The 19,529-nt window shown below is 35.4% G+C and overlaps 5 protein-coding genes and 1 long non-coding RNA gene across 12 annotated transcripts; 3 read left to right on the top strand and 3 right to left on the bottom strand.

Moving 5' to 3' along the window:
* Positions 1–683: 683 nt before the first annotated feature.
* Positions 684–2,208, bottom strand: LOC105180896 (thiamin pyrophosphokinase 1). Its single transcript, XM_011137221.3, has 5 exons — positions 2,038–2,208; positions 1,588–1,877; positions 1,396–1,491; positions 1,089–1,251; positions 684–997 (listed from the first exon to the last, which is right to left on the bottom strand). Exons 1-5 carry the CDS (start codon positions 2,180–2,182, stop codon positions 861–863), a joined length of 831 nt encoding a protein of 276 aa, XP_011135523.1. The 5' UTR covers positions 2,183–2,208; the 3' UTR covers positions 684–860.
* Positions 2,209–2,581: 373 nt separating this feature from the next.
* On the bottom strand, positions 2,582–6,371 carry LOC105180895 (thiamin pyrophosphokinase 1). Of its 5 annotated transcripts, none has more exons than XM_011137219.3 (7): positions 5,821–6,234; positions 5,541–5,723; positions 5,014–5,276; positions 4,802–4,906; positions 4,504–4,666; positions 4,218–4,379; positions 2,582–2,631 (listed from the first exon to the last, which is right to left on the bottom strand). In XM_011137219.3, exons 1-6 carry the CDS (start codon positions 6,032–6,034, stop codon positions 4,231–4,233), a joined length of 1,077 nt encoding a protein of 358 aa, XP_011135521.1. In that variant the 5' UTR covers positions 6,035–6,234; the 3' UTR covers positions 2,582–2,631; positions 4,218–4,230. The 5 variants fall into 5 exon arrangements, with proteins under 5 accessions (XP_011135521.1, XP_019695956.1, XP_025152553.1 ...); XM_019840397.2 differs by lacking the exon at positions 2,582–2,631 and adding an exon at positions 3,902–4,039; XM_025296768.1 differs by lacking the exon at positions 2,582–2,631 and having other exon boundaries at positions 4,056–4,379; positions 5,014–5,255.
* A 694-nt stretch (positions 6,372–7,065) lies between these two features.
* On the top strand, positions 7,066–10,317 carry Idh3b (isocitrate dehydrogenase [NAD] subunit beta, mitochondrial). 2 transcript variants are annotated; one of them, XM_011137218.3, is made up of 6 exons: positions 7,066–7,234; positions 8,101–8,160; positions 8,216–8,425; positions 8,686–9,077; positions 9,187–9,376; positions 9,586–9,816. In XM_011137218.3, exons 1-6 carry the CDS (start codon positions 7,193–7,195, stop codon positions 9,814–9,816), a joined length of 1,125 nt encoding a protein of 374 aa, XP_011135520.1. In that variant the 5' UTR covers positions 7,066–7,192. The 2 variants fall into 2 exon arrangements, with proteins under 2 accessions (XP_011135520.1, XP_011135519.1); XM_011137217.3 differs by lacking the exon at positions 7,066–7,234 and adding an exon at positions 7,565–7,710 and having other exon boundaries at positions 9,586–10,317.
* A 141-nt stretch (positions 10,318–10,458) lies between these two features.
* Sec20 (vesicle transport protein Sec20) lies at positions 10,459–12,377 on the top strand. Of its 2 annotated transcripts, XR_003112577.1 has the most exons (4): positions 10,459–10,879; positions 11,110–11,524; positions 11,853–12,003; positions 12,137–12,328. XR_003112577.1 is itself a non-coding variant. In XM_025296788.1 (3 exons), the coding sequence occupies exons 1-3, from the start codon at positions 10,799–10,801 to the stop codon at positions 12,322–12,324; spliced, it is 684 nt and encodes a 227-aa protein (XP_025152573.1). In that variant the 5' UTR covers positions 10,463–10,798; the 3' UTR covers positions 12,325–12,377. The 2 variants fall into 2 exon arrangements, 1 of the variants encoding a protein (XP_025152573.1); XM_025296788.1 differs by lacking the exon at positions 11,853–12,003 and having other exon boundaries at positions 10,463–10,879; positions 12,137–12,377.
* A 122-nt stretch (positions 12,378–12,499) lies between these two features.
* Positions 12,500–17,505, bottom strand: LOC105180892 (hippocalcin-like protein 4). The gene is made up of 5 exons (XM_011137216.3): positions 16,662–17,505; positions 14,014–14,430; positions 13,308–13,638; positions 12,708–12,906; positions 12,500–12,591 (listed from the first exon to the last, which is right to left on the bottom strand). The coding sequence occupies exons 2-5, from the start codon at positions 14,132–14,134 to the stop codon at positions 12,544–12,546; spliced, it is 699 nt and encodes a 232-aa protein (XP_011135518.2). The 5' UTR covers positions 14,135–14,430; positions 16,662–17,505; the 3' UTR covers positions 12,500–12,543.
* Positions 17,506–17,516: 11 nt separating this feature from the next.
* Positions 17,517–19,288, top strand: LOC105180890 (uncharacterized). Its single transcript, XR_849579.3, has 2 exons — positions 17,517–18,023; positions 18,721–19,288. It is a non-coding gene; the product is annotated as an uncharacterized LOC105180890 (long non-coding RNA).
* Positions 19,289–19,529: the final 241 nt, after the last annotated feature.

Genomic DNA, 19,529 nt, shown 5'->3' with positions numbered 1-19,529 from the left:
GTTTCTAATTGTTCGGCTATGGTCCTTTAACCCAAGTTTTTTTTATATGAAAAAATCCTCATGGACATCCCGAACCCCTAATGACCCCTAATAACTCTCCACTCACATCCGACTGCGCTCTCACAGAGTCACTTCCGGCCAAGAAAGTTTAGTAGGCTCCAACTTCGGAAGTTTCCGTCTTTAGGTCGCGCGGACTTCCGTCACTTACTAATCAATAGGTGAGGGGCCGTTCTATTCGCCGCTCTACAGGATCTCATTCTGTGATCCACCTTTCATCCCCCCGTTGCGTACCGGAGAGGAGGGAAGAACCACAGTTCCTCAGCGAAAATATTGCAACTTCCGCGCCCTAAGAAGCACTAATTACTATATACATTGTCTAGTACTTATCTATTACTAATTGCGCGTCGCGTAATTTCTATATCGGGTAATTAAGAGAACAATTTTCTGTCCTTGAAATCACATATTCTTAAACGAATTCTAAAATGATTTTTCCTCCTACAAAATGTTATCTGAAGCTTAATTTCTGAATCATAAAAGTAAGTAGTTTGCCGTTACTGTCGGGTCGGGTACAAGTTGACAAGGACAGTACAACTCACAGTCAGATGCAAGTCATTTCAAGGACAAGAAGTTATTCTGAATCACCCCGTATACATTGTAATTGCATGTTTTTTTTTTTTTTTTTTTTTTTTTTACGAGGGAGGAGGAAATGCAGTTACGCACCCCCGAGCGGCCGTCCACCCGGGGAGTGTGGGACTCCAGGAATAATTCTGCCTACCCACTAAAACCTCCCCCCGTTCAGTTCCGTCTTACCCACAATGGACGCTTCTCCTTTGCCGGAACTGTTTTCCACAAGAATATCTTTATCTGTCTACTTCTTCGTATAGAGACATGTTCACTATATCAGGGGAGATGACTAAATGGAACACCATCGGCGTCTCCGTGCATATTTTAACTTCGCATTTTGTGATCGTTGTCATTAATAAGTCATCGGATGGATCTAAAGAAAATTGATCATATTATATCTTTTCTGTGAAAGATATATTATTAAATAAATTAAAGGTTAGATAAATTAAAAATGCGGAATATACCTAACTCATCCTGCAGACCATTTATTGTAACGTGACCGGTCGGATTGGTGATTACTGACAACACGCACTCGCAGTCTTGAGAAATCAGATAGTATGGTATATATATCTTGTGCGAACCAGGACTTAACAACCAGACATAATGTTTTCTTGTAATTATTATAACCTGTGGAAAAGAAAAGAATTTCATGAGAACATCTTAACATAGTTAAAAGGTCTCTATTCCCCAAGTAAAAAGTTTAATATTTAATTATAATTAATTTTATCAAATATCGAATGTCAAAAAATGTACGAATGCATGATATGTTACCTGTTCCATGATATCGTTGCATTTAACTAATGTTTCGGTAATGCGCCCATGATCGTTAGTATCCGCCGGATCACCAAAAATATAAATTTCTTTCAACTGTAAACAGAATTAAAGCAAACAGATTTGTATGGTATGTTGCGTACGATATTTCAATTTTAATAACTAATCATTCAAATGAGTAAAATATATTACCATCATACTGCTGAATTTATTATTTTGTCTGATTTCGTCTATGACTGTAACGAAACTCATGGAATCCTGATTAGGCATATAAATTACAAAAGAGCCTAGTTTTGCTAGCTTCTCGATCAGATTCTCCTCTTCAAACTCTAATCTAATTTCATCAACTCTATTTCTCGTGTTCGTAATGATAATTTGAGGGACGTATTTATTATTTTCGCTGCTGAATACATCTATCCCTTCGTCTTCGAGATACTGCACCCATTTCTTCGTCCCATCATTTATAGTAACGGTCAGTAACGCTAAATTTGTAGAAAAAAAGACGATTATATATGACTTTTCAATTAATTTTTCCTTGATATAAATGTAGACGTTAAAATGGATTTTTTACTGCGTGTAATTGAAAAATAAATGAAAAATATTGTAAAAAGATATAGCACAATTCGGCACAAGTCAGCTTACCTTTCTCCCAAATTGGAAGTATATATTGATGAGTCCATGGTATATCCTGGTACGTTATAAGGACCGCGTAGTTGCGATAAAAAGGATTAAACAGCTCCGTCGGGAACCAGAGTTGCGGAGGACTCTCAATTGTTTCTCCTTCCATTATGCAATTCTAAGTAACACCACGTACTTCAGCTAAACTCTTGATCTCGAACTAACTCACAAGCGATACTACTAAATACTAGCGCACTAGATGTGTCCACTACGGAATCAGAAATGTTTCTGTTGAAAATTGACCCTGGTTAGCGCCTACAGTAATCTTCCTCCCCTCCCGTCCCTCTACGCACAAGCATCCACCGTTGTCACAAGAAAGTGGAAGGTCTAATCTCATTGGTTGAATTTTTAGGGATAGTCAATTTACAACCTGCCTATTAGGCCCATCCTTATCTTTCCCATGCATTGATACGAGAAAATCTTTCCAAAGAAAATTTTCAAGAGAGATTTCAAACATAGATTTCTGTTCTTTTATCACATAAATCATCTTGTGAAAAGGAAAAAATTCCTGATTTGAACTTATCTCGAAATGTTCCATGCGTGTTTCACGTGCTCACACTATAAAGAAAAATATTTATTAATAATATATATATTTAATCTTCAGTGTAACGCTAAAAAATGTACTTTTATCGTAACTTTACTATATAAATCTATCCCTAAAGTATCCGACCTCTGCGTATATCTTTGTCCTAGGACATCCTATTGTGGAAAACAGATATTCAGTACTTAGAGTGGACCTTTAAGAGTACTCCCACCAAGCGGCACGACCCAACAGCTGTTCAGTCGGCAATGATACGCAGTGGTGTAAACGTCGAAAACTCCGAGCGTCCTATTTCACAATGACCGCATGAAACGCACCTGCTCGTTCATCTCATCTGATTCAGGAGTTTTTGACTAAACACGGCATTGTCCAACTTCGTCAACCTCCGTACAATCCAGATATAGCCCCGTGTGACTTTTGGTTGAAGAGCAAAAGATTTGACAATGTTGAGGAAATAAAGCGAAATGCGACGAGGGAGCTATTGACTATCAGAAAAAACGACTTCCAGGACTGCTTTCGCAAGTGGGTACATCATTGGCAGAAGGTCATTGCTTCGGAAGGAAACTACTTTGAAAGCGACGTTGCTCATATCCAGAATAGCTTTTTCTCATGATACAGGCAAAGGTCGGATACTTTTGGGACAGATCTCATATCTTGAACAAAAATCTTTAAAATTTAATAAAAGAAGCAGTGGAAATCGTAATATATTTTTTGAAAAATATTAACAGTAATGAATTATTTTTTATCTTTTACAATATGCTAGATATATACTGTGTATAAAGGTCAGTACTTAGAGTTACCATGCAAACACGTGAGCAGTAACTTACAATTGTATTTGATACGCTCCTAATTTTATAAAAAAAAAAAGGGTAAAAACCGCTATGCAAACGAGTGTATTACGTGCGTATATGTGTGTGTGTGTGTGTGTGTGCGTGTGTGTTTATGTATTCTTTGTTGTAGCAGTATAATATTCTGTGAAATAATTATACAGGATGTATCTGAATTGCATATGTTCTTTTGATTTCACTTATGACAAACAGTAACGATATACTAATAGCATAATAAATGACTATTTAATTAATATTCAAAAATGATCAAAACTGATAAACATTATCTTCTAAAACAGATAAAAAACGTTGCAACATTCTCAATCTACGAAGGCTCAAGAAACTTAGGCTCACATTTCTACGAAATAAAAGAAAATGGTTAACCTAACAGAATGAATCATATTTTTACAAAAACTTGCATTGTTACCAATATGGAACTTGCATACCAATAGGGAACTGTATAGATGGAAATAAATGAAATTTTCCAAATCAGTTTCAACTAAATATCTTAGTTTAATATCAGATCTTATATACAGTCTTATCTTTTCAAATTAGGTACCATTATCAGTAGATTTGGCATTGTAGAGAAAGTAATAACCTGACATTAAAAATTTTTTTCTATAGTATAACCTTTCGCTAATTGTAAACAATAAATAATTTTATATAATCTTTTTCACAAAATATTATCCGCACAGGAATGTATATACTAATACATAAGTAAATAAGTATATAAGTATAGAGATACAGCTATTACAAAGCTCTTGTGCATTATCTACCTTGAAGACAATGTTATGATGCTCTATGATTGTTTACAATCTCCATAAGTGGCTCGATACCCATAGACCAAGTTACAGGAGTGTCTGTATCGACCATCACCTCACAACTATCATATGTATTTGACGTGCTTATTTTTTTACCAAATATCAAGGGTGCATTATCTAAAATACAAAAAGAAACAATCAGAAAGATATATCATGTTATATATAACAAATTATTAATAAAATAATGGAAGATATATTATTAATGAACAAATTAAAAATGAGATAAATATATGAAACATACTTAAGTTCCATTTCAAGCCAGTCGTTGAAATATGCTTGACTGGATGTCCGAGAGGCATTAAACTGCACCAAGATTTGCACTGTACCAATTCCTCTGGTATATTTATCTTGTGCAAACCACATCTTAATATCCATGTAAGAGAATTAGCTGCTACCTGTATTACCTATAAGACAAAAATGATAAAGGCATCCAATGTTGATTATAAAAGAGCACACTGATAAAAAAAAATTTAATTTCTAATTGCAATTGATTTTGACAAATATCAAATACAAAAATATACAAATGTATGATATATTACCTTTATATTTCCCACAAGCTTTTCACTCTTGTATAATGTATTTGTGTTTCCAATGATATGATCAAATCTTCCTGTTGTTTCCACAAATGCATATATTTCTTTCAACTGGAAACAATATTGTTTCTTATCACACATATTATATTTTAATATCAAGAAGCAATATCTAATTTTAATATTGATTCTAAAAAAATAGAACTTTATGAAACTATTACATTTATATTTTTCAATCTGGCATACTGTTCAATTTGCACCAATGCTTTAGTGAAGTCTGTATAATTCTGGTCAGGTGTTCTAACAACAGTAGAACCCATACTCCTTAACTTCTCAACCACAGTCTCTGAACAACTATCCATATCTCCCGTAATAAGATCAGGTACATATTTTCTATATTCATTATTTAATACATCTATCTCTATTTCTTTCAAGTACTCCAGCCATCTATGTATTCCACCATCTACATTCACGGTGATTTTAGCTAATTTTAAACAAAAGCATATATCTATAGTTTTGTTATTAAAGATAATATATTATTGGAAAAATAAACAATGGAGATATTAATACAGAGGGAAGATAAGACTTAGAAAATATTAAATATTAATAGAAAATACTCCACATACTCTATTTTCTCTAAACAAACAAGGCTTTATTATTTTAGTTATCAAAGTATCTAATATTGGGATATCAAAATAAGAGTAAGAAATATGGGCATATGTAACATATTTTCAGATTATTATCTTACCTTTCTCCCAAATAGGAAGCATTTGCTGTGGCTTCAATAATATAGGTTGATTCAACACAAGAACAGCATAATCACAATGTTCAGGATGGAAAATATTAAACGGATTCCATACCGTCATGTCTTTGGGCTCTGATTGTAACTGTTGTTGCATTGTGCAATTTGCTAATACCACGTGCTTTGGTACTAGAAACGTTTAATCAGCACGTAAAAAATGCTCGTGAAAAAATCAAGAAGCAAGTGTACATCAATTATATAAGTATTTTTCTTTTTTATATTTTACCATGGACTCTAACGTTTGACGAAACGTCTAAATGAAGTTGTGGAAGAAATGTTATTCTAAAGTATCTCTGGCTCGTACATGTGCTTGATAAAATGTTACGTAATCGTTGTTCATTATTAAAAACGACAAAATTTTGTCTTGATATAGCACTCGTAGGAACGTGCGTGCTCGCATGTAAATACATACTAGCGATGTGACTTATGCTGTGATGCATGCCGAAAAATACATGACAAATCGTATAACCATCTTATTAACATGTTTGTATCTAATATATGTTATAAATGTCGCACGGGTGCGTGTTTGATCACGATCATTACGATTCACTCATGAAGAACAATTGAATTCAAAACGTTCAAAAACGTTCGGGACACTCAGATATATCACAATTATGAATTAATTCATGAAACCGAATTCTACGTACCAATAATCTGTTCGACCTATTCGCTCGAACGACTGGAAATACTTCCAATATTATCATATTGTAAAATTTGTCCCGTACGATATATATAGACTACGTTCCGATATTCACCAGCACTGAAATTCTATAGTATACGTGACACAAACTATGTATTTTCAGTACTGACAGTAAATATCGGAACGCAGCCACAGTCGACATGCTTTCCAACGAACAAATTTTCGAGAAGCCCTCTCACGGAATGGTTACAACAGTCATAGGCTACGAACGTCGTTAACTTTTGTATTAAATATAAAATTACAATGGTAATATATCAAATAATACAATGAAAAGCCTTTATTCGTCTATAAAGTATAACGAAAAGTAAACACGATTAAGATAGAGGAAAATATCAAAACCAAACGTCACCAACTGACGAGTTTGCTCTGTCGTTTTAAGAAGAACCGTTGAGGAAGAATATGTGGGAAAATATAAAAAATATAAAAAAGACAATTTTTGAAACTTTCTTTTTTATTGATACGTACGTGAAAGATACATAATATAATGTAAAATAGACATGGTATATTTAGATTGCACTTCTCTGTTTGAGAAGTGAGGGTAGAGGTAGAAAAGGATGCACTCTGTTTTGTGCATAGGCATTGGGTCTGTTCTCCTTCGAAGAATTTCTGAACTAATGTAATAAGTTATAGTGAAGAGAAAATATATTTTACTCTAACTTATCGCATTAATTCAAATGTTTCATATTCCAACCACGATATTCCTAAGAGGGCGCTAATGCACAGCGAAATTTCTCTGGTACGCTAAATCCCATAAGGCTAACAATCTTTACAGTATCTCGTCAGTGGTATAGACTATATAGAGCAATATACAATTCAGGAAGCACTGATCAGAGATCACCTTTCTGCTGCGCAAGTGCGAATGAGATAACCACCAATAATTACACTGCTCTCATACAAAATGGCTTTATTCGCGAGAAACATCTGCAAAACACTCTCCCAGGTAATACAAAATTTCTCTCGTAATCGCGAAATTTTGCCAAGGTTTGCGAACGTTTGCCGGTGGAATGCGCAAAGTAGAGGAAAAGCTATCACTCTTTTGACCTTCTGTCTCTGCGAATAAATATTCGCGACGTTTTTCGGTGGTTGCTAGCAAAGTGAGGGAGCAATGAGCTTACATATAAAAGTACTTTTACCCGAAATTAATGCGCATTAGCTATTATTTTCACCAGAGACACACCAACGTCAATGTAATATGCATTTAATTTGTGATCGCCAAAATATGAATCGATATATCAGTCACAGTGAACACAAGCTTAGCAATTTTATTGTTCGGCAGAAAGAAAGGGATTATCTGTATGTTATGCAAGAAGTATCTGGTCGTCGATAAGAAATACGAAAAATAGAACTTATATGCGTATATTTACATTTGAGACGAACAACAAAGTAGGACTGTTATTGATTAACACTGTTAAATGGGTAATAATATATGTAATGTATAGATAAACACTTATAATTTTTTATTTTTCGTCCTAGGTTATAAATATTATTATTATCAAATATTTATAACATTGCGCACATTTTGTTAAACTATATACGATGATATAAAATATATTATTATTAGTATTAAAAAAAAACACATTGAGTGAAAGTCACTATATGGAAAATTTTAGAAGTAGACTAAATATACATCAAAAATACTTTTATATCAATAAATTCTTTGCATAACATTTCTATACAGAATGATAAATTTCTATTTCTATGCTATATTAACTAATAGTTAAAAGTACTGCATATTCAGAATTTAAAAAATTCAGAATATTTTGTAAGAAATATGTTTACATAGTTCAATTTACTTTGTGTTCATAGACTACTCAAAAGAGCACAGTCAGGACCTTGTATGTGGGAGCAACACGGCAACAAGAATCAGTAAATATTGCTCTCTAATCGATAGTTACATACATGTGATAGCTACCTTTTTCAGACAGTCGAACAAGAAGGAAAGTTAAAATGCACCTTGATACCTGGAGATGGTGTTGGACCGGAACTGGTGGTTGCAGTTCAGAATGTTTTCAAAGCTGCAGATGTCCCAGTTGATTTTGAGCCTTATTTCCTGTCTGAAGTAAATCCAACTCTCAGTGCTCCTTTGGATCAAGTTTCAAATAGTATTGCTAGGAATCGAGTTTGTTTAAAGGTCAGTTTATCAATTAGATTAAATTAGATTACAAACTTTAATTATTTGTACAGATTATTATTTCTCTTAGATATCTCAAAAAACAAAGAAAAAATTTTTATTTTTTTCAATAAGAAGGATCAGTTTTTGAAAATAATGTTATAATAGTATACTAATTTAAATATATAAATTTCCAAGTAAAAAGAAACAAGCTAAATGCTCTTTAAAGAATTTTTAGTTAGGAAAAACTGATAATTAATATATATATTTTTTTACAACAGGGAATCTTAGCTACACCAGACCACTCTCATACAGGAGAACTACAAACTCTGAACATGAAATTGCGCAAGAGCCTGGATCTGTATTCAAATGTTGTACATGTAAAGTCTCTGCCAGGTGTTAGATCACGTCATCAAAATGTAGACTGTGTCATCATTAGAGAACAAACAGAAGGAGAATATTCCGCATTGGAGCATGAATCTGTGAAGGGGGTAGTAGAATGCCTGAAAATTGTAACCGCCACTAAAAGCCAAAGAATCGCCAAATTCGCCTTTGACTATGCAGTAAAAAATAACCGCAAAAAAGTCACATGTGTTCACAAAGCTAATATAATGAAACTTGGTGATGGGCTTTTCCTCAAATCGTGCCAAGAAATTGCCAAAATGTATCCCAGGTAATTAAATGTAGTATCTTTATCATCTGATAAGTATTGACACATATCATAAAACTTATTTTAGAAAATATTCTATATATTTTTATACAATCTTTTTTCAATGACACAGGATTACATTTGAAACGATGATCGTTGACAACTGCACTATGCAGATGGTCTCTAATCCGCATCAGTTTGATGTCATGGTAATGCCAAACTTGTACGGTAATATCGTAGATAATCTCGCATCTGGTTTGGTCGGCGGTGCTGGAGTAGTCGCAGGTGCCAGTTACAGTGCCGAATGTGTAGTCTTTGAACCGGTAAGATATTTAACAATATGTGCTTTCGACCTAATGACACAAGACAGCTCTGATTCTGTTTTTGCAAAAATCGCAGTTAATGCAGTTAGTATCAAATCAGAACAAATATCTGTATGTCCTGCAAACTTAACTTGTAATTTTGAAGTACACACATGTCACAATTAACGCGCAACGAAAACCATGTTACTGAAACCTGTGTTTCTTAACAGGGTGCAAGACATACGTATTCCGAGGCAGTGGGTAAAAATGTTGCGAATCCAACTGCAATGTTTCTGTGCGCCGTGAAATTACTGAATCATGTTAATCTCAAACGCTACGGCGAACAGATCCGAGAAGCATTGAATCGCGTATTAAACGATGGAAAGGTGCTGACCAAGGATCTGGGCGGACAAAGTTCGACGACGGAGTTTACCGCCGCTGTCATAAACAGTCTGCGTTAACGACACGTTTTATTATGTAATATAGGAGGATGGATTCTTGATATCGTCTGAACTCGTCTCGAGACCGTTTATTCAGATATCTCAAGTGATATCAATGAATTTTCTCGTAGTGCTACACCCATCATAGGATATATCTAATTTGAACATTGTAAGTTTGTAAACTTGAGCAATTTTAGGAATTTATTATAATCTCGTAATCTCTCTTTTGTGACAATGGCGTATTATACGTTCTGTAAGCAAAAAAAAGAATAGTAATATCGCAGTGAACAATAATGTCCACTGCATGTCATTCGGTTACAATATACGGAATGCATGATTAGTTTAATAGCACGATGCGCAATCTTATGCGTGAAACACATATACATGTATATATAATAAACACTACCTCGTACATCCCATTAAAAATTACAATGAAGTTCCATTATTCTGACTGAGACGTATCGCCACATGTATTGTGTAAAGTAGCTTTTATGTTAAAATAATGAAAAATAATGAGTGTTATTTTGGCTGTTAAATTTCTTCATTAGGAGTTTATGTACTTTCTTCAAGGAGAACTAAGAGAATTTTATAATTTTTTTGTCGACACTTAATATGTTTTTTTTTTAATATGTAAGATGTATTCGCGATTTCTAAATTGAATTTTTTCAGCTCCTGTTACGCAGCCCAAAGAATGTTATAGCATTGGTTAACGTCATCTGCAAAACAAATTTTATATCTTTTTTACACTAGTGCAGAAAGTTCAGTTAAAAAGCACAAACCTATTCAATAGATTCATTGACATTCACTGACAACTGTGATTGCGTTCCAACATCTACTGCCGATATTAAAACTATACAGTTTATGTCACATATACTATGGATATTCAGTACTGACAGTGAGTAAACGCAACCTATGAAGTCCGCTTGTGATTAGCTGCTCAGAGATTTGTTGTCCACGTAGCATATAGAGAGGAGTGACACAGGAATAAATAATTTACATAGAAATGGATTCCGAGAATTACACGGTAGAACTAATACGTCAGGATATTGTGAAGAATCATCTCCAAGTGAATGCTTTAATACAAGTAAATATATGTGTAATTCTATCTCATGAACTATATGAAATATAACCTCAATCTCAACATTAGATTAACATCAGTTCCGGGAAAAGAAGGAAAGAAGAGAAAATTAACATATTTTACAATAATAAATAATAGGATCATGTTTACAATACAATGTTTACAATAATAAATAATATGTTAGGAATTATATTCTGATAAGCCAAATAACAAATTATCATGTATTTTCTGTGAAGGACATACAACAATGCACTGGGCCGCTAGAAGTGTTAGATGAACTCAATGCCGAAGGTAGGACCAAAATTGCGGTGTTAGAATCCTCCATAGAGCGATTAGCGTCTGTCGCTGAAACCGAACCAAATGAGAAGAAGAAGACTGAGTTGTTGTCCATTGTTGAGAGTTATAAGGAGCAATTGAACGTGTCCTTGGCTGCCTTTCGCAAGGCTAATGTTGTTAGTGCTTGTGTCATAGATAAATTAGCTAGGGAGAATCTGCTCTCCCTGCCAGAGGAGCGGCAAAATGCCCTTCGTAAACGTCGAGACAAGCAAAGTTTGACAGACGCTTCTAGCCAAATTACAGACAAATTATTCAGCATCGCAAGGCATCTAGCTGAGACAACTCAGAGAAGTGCTGATACATTGGACACATTGTGTATGTACTATATTTTTTAATTATTTCATAAAAATATGGAATTTATTAGATATCTATCATGCAGGATGAAGCAGTAACTATTATCTTATGTTGAATATCTTGAACATATGAGATATGAGAATAGAAAAATTTAACAGAAATTACATGGTACTGAAACAATTGTCTTATAGTAGTAAAGATTTATTTTCTAAGTAAACTAGCTTTAAAGATCTAAATCCTTTATAGTTTTTTTCCTAAGCTGTTTTTTAAATAAAATGTTCTAATATAATAAAATTTATTAAAATGTTTTTTTGTATCATAACTGATTTTGAATCATTCTTTATTATAGGTTGTTGTATTTCTTCTAATAACCGTTATCGAAAAATAAATTCAGAAACAGCATTCCATTAAAAAAAACAAAGGTGACCTTCAAATCTTGGAAATCATCTTAAAAAAAGCGTTACCGCCGGATCACTTCCGAAGGATCACTTCTGCACCATGTAATTTCTCTCTTTATTATAATTATAATTATATATATAATAAGATAAATTATTATTTATTATTATCGCTTCACTATATATTGTCTGTTTAAGAATAATTATTACAATTCTACCGATTTTGCTGTTGTTTCAGTAACATCTTCTGATAAGGTTGATAACACGAGAAACGAGCTGGAGCATCAACAGCAAGTGATAGTGCAATCGGGAAAGCTCTTGGGAAAATATGGTAGACGCGAAGTCACCGATAAAGCATTACTTGTACTGGCCTTCGCGTTCTTCCTCGCCTGCGTGTTTTATATTTTACAAAAGAGACTGTTCTGAAAGCCCTTTGTATGTATGTGATATTAACGAAATAGACTGATCATTTTCGGTGATATCGTGTGACTGTAACATATTGCGCAGGAATTCTCACGATAAATGACAGAGAATGTATGTACTGTTTAAGAGAAGAAACCGGGTGAGTTTTTTATAAGTATTTTAATGACTTTACGCGTGTGTGGATAAATTGCTCGTTAATCTCTTAAGAACATTTTCATTCCGTCACCAAATCTTATTAAATAAACTCAGTTGGTTGTTTATAATGGTATCCTGTAAGAAGATAAAATATTTATGAAATTTCAAAACGTATATATGTTTCTACCATTCATTATCACGAAGATAATGATGTCGCATCGCGAAACGCTATGGAAACTAATTACTCGTACATTTTTACAACCGCTCATGAATTCCTCCCTGGTGACTATTCCGTCTCTGTCTGCGTCCATCTTCTTGAAGAACTTGTCCACTTGGATGTTAACTGCGGGCCGGATAGTCCGCGCGTCCTGCACCATCTCATAAATCGCGGATATTATAACCAACATCTCTCGTTTCGTGATGCAACCGTCTCCATCCAAATCGTAGAATCTGATGAAAAGTAGGTCCAGAGAGTATTTCGCATGTTATGATCTTCGAGATTATTGACTTCAATAAGTATCAGTGATTAAATATTTCATAAGTATCTAATAGTCAAGTAAAATTTCTATTGCGACTAATATTTTTAACTAACATTTTTAACTTCGAGTCACTTTTTAACTTCGAGTATTACTCCGGGGAAAATGATTATATATGTAAATTTTGTCTCTGCACAACCATCATTAAACAGCAAGAAAAAAGTAAAGTATAAGGTGGTTAGTTTGTGTCCGAAGAAGTTACAGAAAATTAAACCGAACTTCTTAACTGACACGAAATAAAAATCTTTCATCAGGTTGCGCTCGAAAATCAACCTAGAATCAGACAGTCTGTTACTAACAGCGATTACTGCTCACCCGAATATCCAAGAGAGCTTCTGGTCGACAGTGCCGTTCACGATCGATGCTGTGGCATCCAGAAGATCGCTGAAGCTGACGAAGCCGTCGCCGTCCTTATCGAAACTGTGGAAGACGATTTGCGTGTATCTGGTTGGGTCGCCCAACGGGAACAGTTTGGCGTATGCGGGTTTCAAATCGCCAGTCGTCGCACAACCTCGAGGACAGAACTGCTTAAAAGCACGATACAGCTTACGAATCTCGTCCTTGGAGAAACCTGTGCGCCAGGTCAGGGTGGACAGCTCCTCCGAGAAGTTGTATAGCGATTGCTTGTCGTCCTCCTGAACGCTATCTGTGAAAAGGTGATTAAGTACTCTGGTGGAGAGTCGGAGATTATCGAAACATCCTGATGCCATGATTCGCTGGGTGTATGATTCGGTCTTGTTCTTCCGATCATCTTGCCTATGTGATCTTATCAGCGCTTCAAATTATATCCTATAGAACTATATTACTGTCTCAGTATTTATACTTTGTTATCTCTAAAAATATAAAAATTTTTAAATTAAATTGAAAATATTAAATTATTATGTGCTAGAAAGGTATAAAAAAGTTCATTCGACCGATTCGATTTTTTACTTCAATTTCCGCAACATGTAATTTGATCGATAAAAGAAAAGAGCTAAAAATTAAGACGAAAGAGCTGATTGTGTTGGATATTTGAACGTACCGGTAATTTTTTGGAGATTCTCTCTCATTTTCCTCAAGCTACGTTGCATCTTGATCGAGAGACTGGGTCGACGAAAAGACTCGCAGCTGTCTTTGTCGTCAACGCTGCCGCAATTTGACATTCAAGGATGCTTCGAGAAACACGAAGACAAGTGAACGAAGTTTCTGCAAGTAGAGCAGAGCGGAACTGACGCACGTGATGCAGTCTGTTGCACGGAGCAGTTTCGATGAAGCCTGCAGTAGCCAAAATATTTAGACGATTTAACGCGGTATGTCTGTAAATCCCAATGAGAAGCGGCGTCCGACCACATTCGCAGCAACGAGATCTTGAGTACATCAGACAACGTTCGCCAGCTCATTTTCGAAGAAATATTTGTCGAGCTCATAAGCTCTCACATTAAAGTAATTTCTGCATTCGCTGCGTAGAAAAAAACAACTTTGTTAGCATAACTGAATTTTCCGTTACTACGGAAGCACAGAAATCAGGGGAACTTCCCAGGGGAAAATGGTTACATGTAATTATATAAAATTATGCATGATTATCCGGCCGGACCGCGGCCGAATTTCGAAGCGCAGACTAAGCGTGAAAAATCATTCACGCGTATTACAAACTTCATTGTGCAAAACCGCCTGGCGCACTTTCTCTGCTGAACGCTATTAATAGCCAGGTAAATTGGAAACTGGCTATTATGGTAATAGGAAATCGCGTGGAGCAAATCTAGCCGCCTTAAACGGTCCTACAGCGACCCGACGACTTGCCGTTTATAGAAGAATTCATAATACGTCAAGTGTAAGGACGATTGTGTGCAATCGCTCAAAGTGATCGACCTTGTCGCTTGCAGTTCACAGCTCGATAATTGAGCTCGTTGTCAACGACTTCTCTCAAGGAGACATTCGAGCTTGTATTTATTCACGTATAACCCAGTTATTACGTGATTCAAAAACTAATTATCTTCCAATCAGTATCTCACATAAGATAGCGTGCAATGTGAATGAGGCCAGGGAACACTTTACATAAGATGAAGAAAATGGAATCTAAAAAGAGTAAGAGGACAATTATCAGTAACAAGTCTTCACTAAGGATTAGATGCACCGACATAGATCAATACTGATCACTCAATTTATAATTTGATTAATGTTTATTTATATTTTTATATTATCTTTTAATTAATGATTAATTAATTTTATTTATTTTTATTTATTAATAATAATAATTTAGATGACTCCTTTGTCCTAAGTAGAACAAAAAATCATGATGACATCAAAATGACTGAAATCAGAAAATATGACTGAATCATGATGAGAAAAAGTTTTCCTCATCATTTTGACGTTATTTTGATGTCATCATGATTTTCTGTTCTACCTGAGGTGCGTCTACATTATAAATGAATCCATAGTATTATATAGAAAGCAACAAAAAACTACCACATATCGGGATGACAAATTAATGTAGCACGATCATAATTAACTACCGTCCTCCTCAAGTTTCTGTAAATTTAATCGAAATTCTGTGCTCGGGTTTTCAACCGAACCAATGACCAAAGACGGCACCGAGGCGGTGCTGATGCGTAGCTAACCACCATTGAATCGCATTTTATCTGATTTATCTAAAAATAAAAGAAGTGTATCAGGGACTTAACGGGTTAAAGGGTGAATCAGCATCGCATGTTGTTTTGCGCGATCGGATTTGCGGTTCGCGAGAAGTGTGTCAAGTTTGCGGATAAGAAGTCCCAGCTACTTGTCTTCGATATCAGCGCCAACAGCCGTCCTTGACATATAAAATTTGGAACAACTTCCAATCAAACTCGTTGGCGCGGAAGAAGCGGACGACGTGTTGGAAACTATTACACGTCGTGGATCCACTCGCGGATCAAATTGCGCGGGTCACGCGATTTTTTCGCAACGCTCCTCGTGAAATTCCCCTCAGCAGTGCTGTTTCACGATTGATTGCACGCACGCACGCACGCATGCACGAGTAATGCACGGGCTATGCGGATTCCGATATATGTGAAATTATTATTTTATGCAGACCCGGTACTTTGCGAATATATACGCGAACGCGGCCGAAAGTGCGATTTATGAATTAAACATCGGCCGCTAATCGAAGAACCGTGCGCGATGCAATGTTAGCCTGTGGTCTGCTTTTGAGGGATTGTTATTATATAGAGCGTAATTTCCTACTTCCTTCTTCTTGTTATATATAGGAAAAAGTTTTTCTGTAATATTTTGCAAATAAATGTCACTTCTTTCAAATATTTCACAAGTTTATATATCCGCAAATTTACCAATTTATAAGCAAATATCAATTATTATTAAGCATTAAATTTATTGAAAATATATTCTATATATCCAATAAATTTAATATTTCAATATTAAATTAAAATAAAAATTTAGCTTACTTTTTCTACATAGAGTGTATAAAACTATAATATTCTTAAATAAAATAAATCTAAATACTAATGAGCTATATTTTTAAACGTATGATAAATATGTTTCCAGAAAGATTATTATTTAGAAAATATCCTTTGTTGAGGATAATCATTATTTGAAAGAAAATAAGTAAACTAAATAATTACTTAGCGGTAGAATATCTTTATCCTCTTTCCCACATTACTACTTTCCGAAGAGATACGTAAAAATTATCATCACCATGAGATGCAGCGATCGAGCAAATGAGTAATTACAGTGGAATCGGCATCTCTCGTACGTCCACTCGCATTTCTTACGAACGATATTCTCACGTGCGCGGAATATGCGAGCGAAGCGGGTAAGCGTTCGCGACGAATGTCGCATATAAATCAATAGAGACAATGGGAAAGGGCCTTCCCCAAGTTCAGAGGCGCAATTCCGCAAATTCGTACGTCAGACGGCGCCGGTACAGCGCGGAATCCCAAATCGTGGAAATGAGACGGAACTTGGTGGACGTATTACAAACCTGAAATGTTAAGCAAAGTATCTGTAAGACGACGCAAGAATTCACAAGAATTCTCAATTATATACGCGCAATATATCGTGTCGGTTATATATGTAGACCATTCATAACTGACTTTTGAATTGAAGACCGATGACATGGGGTTCAGAATTGCAGGTGCTTGGCTTTCCGAGACCCGGAGGGATTCTAGAATAAGAAGATTCGAAGGTTCTAGATCGAGGATCTGAGCGGATCTAAAAAGACAAAGCATTCGTTAACACAAAAGATCGACGTTAAAACGAAAACCGATTCCGCAAAATCAGATCTGGGCTACTTTTATGGTACAAAGTGATACGCATTTAGCGATCGGGTCTCATTTACTCTTAGACTCTGTTAATGATGAGTAATCGCGTATGATACATGATTAACAGTCATGCAGAGGACTGTTGCATATTCACACATTAGAGCCGATTGAAGACGCACGCATCCAGCGCGCGGGGAGAACCCTCGTCAAAAGGCGATGCCGATTCACCAAGCACGCATTTTTCTGAGCGGCGGAGCGGCTGACGGTATATAAAACAGCAGTAAGCATCCCAGCATCTCTTCATTCTGCGTCGGATTCTGCTTCATTCTACTTGTTATAACGCTCGTTACAATCGTCCGCGATTAGGTGACAGACCGATTTTTGTGTCCACGAGTTTAATCCCCGCTCGAGAGCGAGATTTTACGCTATCCTGATCGCTTTTTTCGTATCGCATGGCTACGAGGTATTGGTAGAGGCGACGCTGAAATAGTTCGAGAGGAAGAAAAACATCTTCGCATTGTCGTTGTCGCCGTCGTTCTCGGTCCCACGGCTCAGAAAGTGTGAAATTTGAAAGTCGCGATAAGAAAAAGCCACGCACCCGTGACGCAACGACTTATCCATTATATGGTCTTTTGGTGCGTGAACCCGTTGTCGCTGTTTTGTCTATTTTAGAGCGTCGTCACGCGCCGTGACACGAAGAATCAACGAAGCGTCGACTGTGATTAACCAAATTTTCATTCCCAATTGCACAGCACCCACTTGACACTACCGGAGATTCTATCGGAGATATTACCTAGTAAGCAAAAAGTCATTAATAGAACATTATTTAAATGTAACATCCAATGTCGCAATTGTATTTTCTTGTATATATTGTATTGTATAGTTTCTAAAGTTGTATTGATACCATTATCAATATTTATGAAAAATACCGAGAGAGAGAGAGAGAGAGAGAAAGAGATAGAGAGGTGCTGAAATTTAATAAAATTTCGGCACCTTGATATTTTTAAAATATTTTTACTATTTTTAATTCGTAAATATTAAAAAAATTTTTAATATCATTACATATTAAATGAGAACTTTTAAGAGATATGCACATGAAATTAACATTTCACGATATTGATCTAATGTTCTTTGTTTATTAGATACGGCGCTTTAATCGCAAGAGAAATAATTGTCTCGTTTACTTATAACAATAAAGTTTGAACAAATGAAGTTTGTAAAGGGATGTAAAGAAATAAGAGAATCTTGTTGTTTTAATAAATAAGTGAACTCTAACAGAAGTCAGAAACTCGAATCGCTTAATTCAAAAATATAAATTCTGTCCGTCTGATCTAGGAAGATCTACAAAAATCGTTTTACTGGCTACAAAGCATCTGAAGATAAACTTAAAAAAAGATGCTCTTAAATATAAGATTTAATTATAAATAACTTTCTTAAATTTCGATACAATATACCAAAATACTCACGAGAATAAGAACTAATCTTCTCTGCAGATCACCATTGCAAGGACGTATTATAAGAACGAAGATTGGAGTTTTTCACGTATGAAATAAAGATGAAGCTGATTTTCCTGTTACTATTGTTCGTCGGTTTTGTCTTTTCCGCATCCTGGTTGGATTTATGGTTTCCCGGGCAACCCTCGTATAACAGAGGAAGCGGTTCTTACCGGGAATACCGTCAAGGAAGAAGTGATGGTAAAGAACGCTGGAAGCAGATCTGCAGGACAATAAACGCCGATCCTTACGCGTATCCAGGACGCGTGCCTTATCCTGCCGCACCGGTCTGTCCTTGGTGAAAGAAATTCAGTCGGACTGGCCGGTCGTCCTGTCGTGCCAAATATAAGCGATAATATGTACACACATGATGCGTTAAAAATATGAATTTATTATAACAACGCTTTAAAGACAGTATACGCCCACTGATTATGAGTATTTCAGTCAATGTGTTTTTTTTGTATGTATGCGCGCATGTATATGTGTTCCATGTGTGTATGTGTGTGGATTCATACTTGTGTGCGAAGATACATACATAAACTAATATACATAAATACTCGCGGTTACATATAACTACTTACTGTACTGTACGCGTTGTATGTAAATTACGAAGCGAGGAAATAACTGCCAGCGTTTCTTTTTCGCATATTTTTGTACACAAATCTGGTTATGTCTCGTTTTTCTTCTTCTTCTTTTTCTTTGTTCGCACTCGCATCTCTTAATCGAATTTTATTAAAAAAAATGAAAAAAAGTTTATTCTATAGCAAATTTTATTCTATATCACTTATCGCACGCATATCCGATACGTT

Source organism: Harpegnathos saltator, unplaced genomic scaffold (assembly GCF_003227715.2).
Source record: "Harpegnathos saltator strain DR-91 unplaced genomic scaffold, Hsal_v8.6 scaffold16, whole genome shotgun sequence".
Classification (NCBI taxonomy): Eukaryota; Metazoa; Arthropoda; class Insecta; order Hymenoptera; family Formicidae; genus Harpegnathos; species Harpegnathos saltator.
The sequence above is the reverse complement of the archived record's forward strand: the minus strand, read 5'-3'. Positions and strand labels throughout refer to the sequence as shown.

Coding starts and splice junctions, on each gene's coding strand:
- LOC105180896 (XM_011137221.3), bottom strand. CDS start 2,182: ATGGAAGGAGAAACAATTGAGAGTCCTCCGCAACTCTGGTTCCCGACG. Junction 1,492..1,587: donor ATAAATTCAGCAGTATGATG/GTAATATATTTT, acceptor TTCTGTTTACAG/TTGAAAGAAATTTATATTTT. Junction 1,252..1,395: donor GCAACGATATCATGGAACAG/GTAACATATCAT, acceptor TCTTTTCCACAG/GTTATAATAATTACAAGAAA.
- LOC105180895 (XM_011137219.3), bottom strand. CDS start 6,034: ATGCATCACAGCATAAGTCACATCGCTAGTATGTATTTACATGCGAGC. Junction 5,277..5,540: donor GCTTCCTATTTGGGAGAAAG/GTAAGATAATAA, acceptor GTTTAAAATTAG/CTAAAATCACCGTGAATGTA. Junction 4,667..4,801: donor AGCTTGTGGGAAATATAAAG/GTAATATATCAT, acceptor TTTGTCTTATAG/GTAATACAGGTAGCAGCTAA.
- Idh3b (XM_011137217.3), top strand. CDS start 7,645: ATGCGTATATTTACATTTGAGACGAACAACAAAGTAGGACTGTTATTG. Junction 7,711..8,100: donor TGATTAACACTGTTAAATGG/GTAATAATATAT, acceptor TTGTGTTCATAG/ACTACTCAAAAGAGCACAGT. Junction 8,161..8,215: donor CAACACGGCAACAAGAATCA/GTAAATATTGCT, acceptor TACCTTTTTCAG/ACAGTCGAACAAGAAGGAAA.
- Sec20 (XM_025296788.1), top strand. CDS start 10,799: ATGGATTCCGAGAATTACACGGTAGAACTAATACGTCAGGATATTGTG. Junction 10,880..11,109: donor AAGTGAATGCTTTAATACAA/GTAAATATATGT, acceptor TTTTCTGTGAAG/GACATACAACAATGCACTGG. Junction 11,525..12,136: donor TGATACATTGGACACATTGT/GTATGTACTATA, acceptor CTGTTGTTTCAG/TAACATCTTCTGATAAGGTT.
- LOC105180892 (XM_011137216.3), bottom strand. CDS start 14,134: ATGTCAAATTGCGGCAGCGTTGACGACAAAGACAGCTGCGAGTCTTTT. Junction 13,639..14,013: donor GAATCTCCAAAAAATTACCG/GTACGTTCAAAT, acceptor ACCTTTTCACAG/ATAGCGTTCAGGAGGACGAC. Junction 12,907..13,307: donor AAGCTCTCTTGGATATTCGG/GTGAGCAGTAAT, acceptor ACTTTTCATCAG/ATTCTACGATTTGGATGGAG.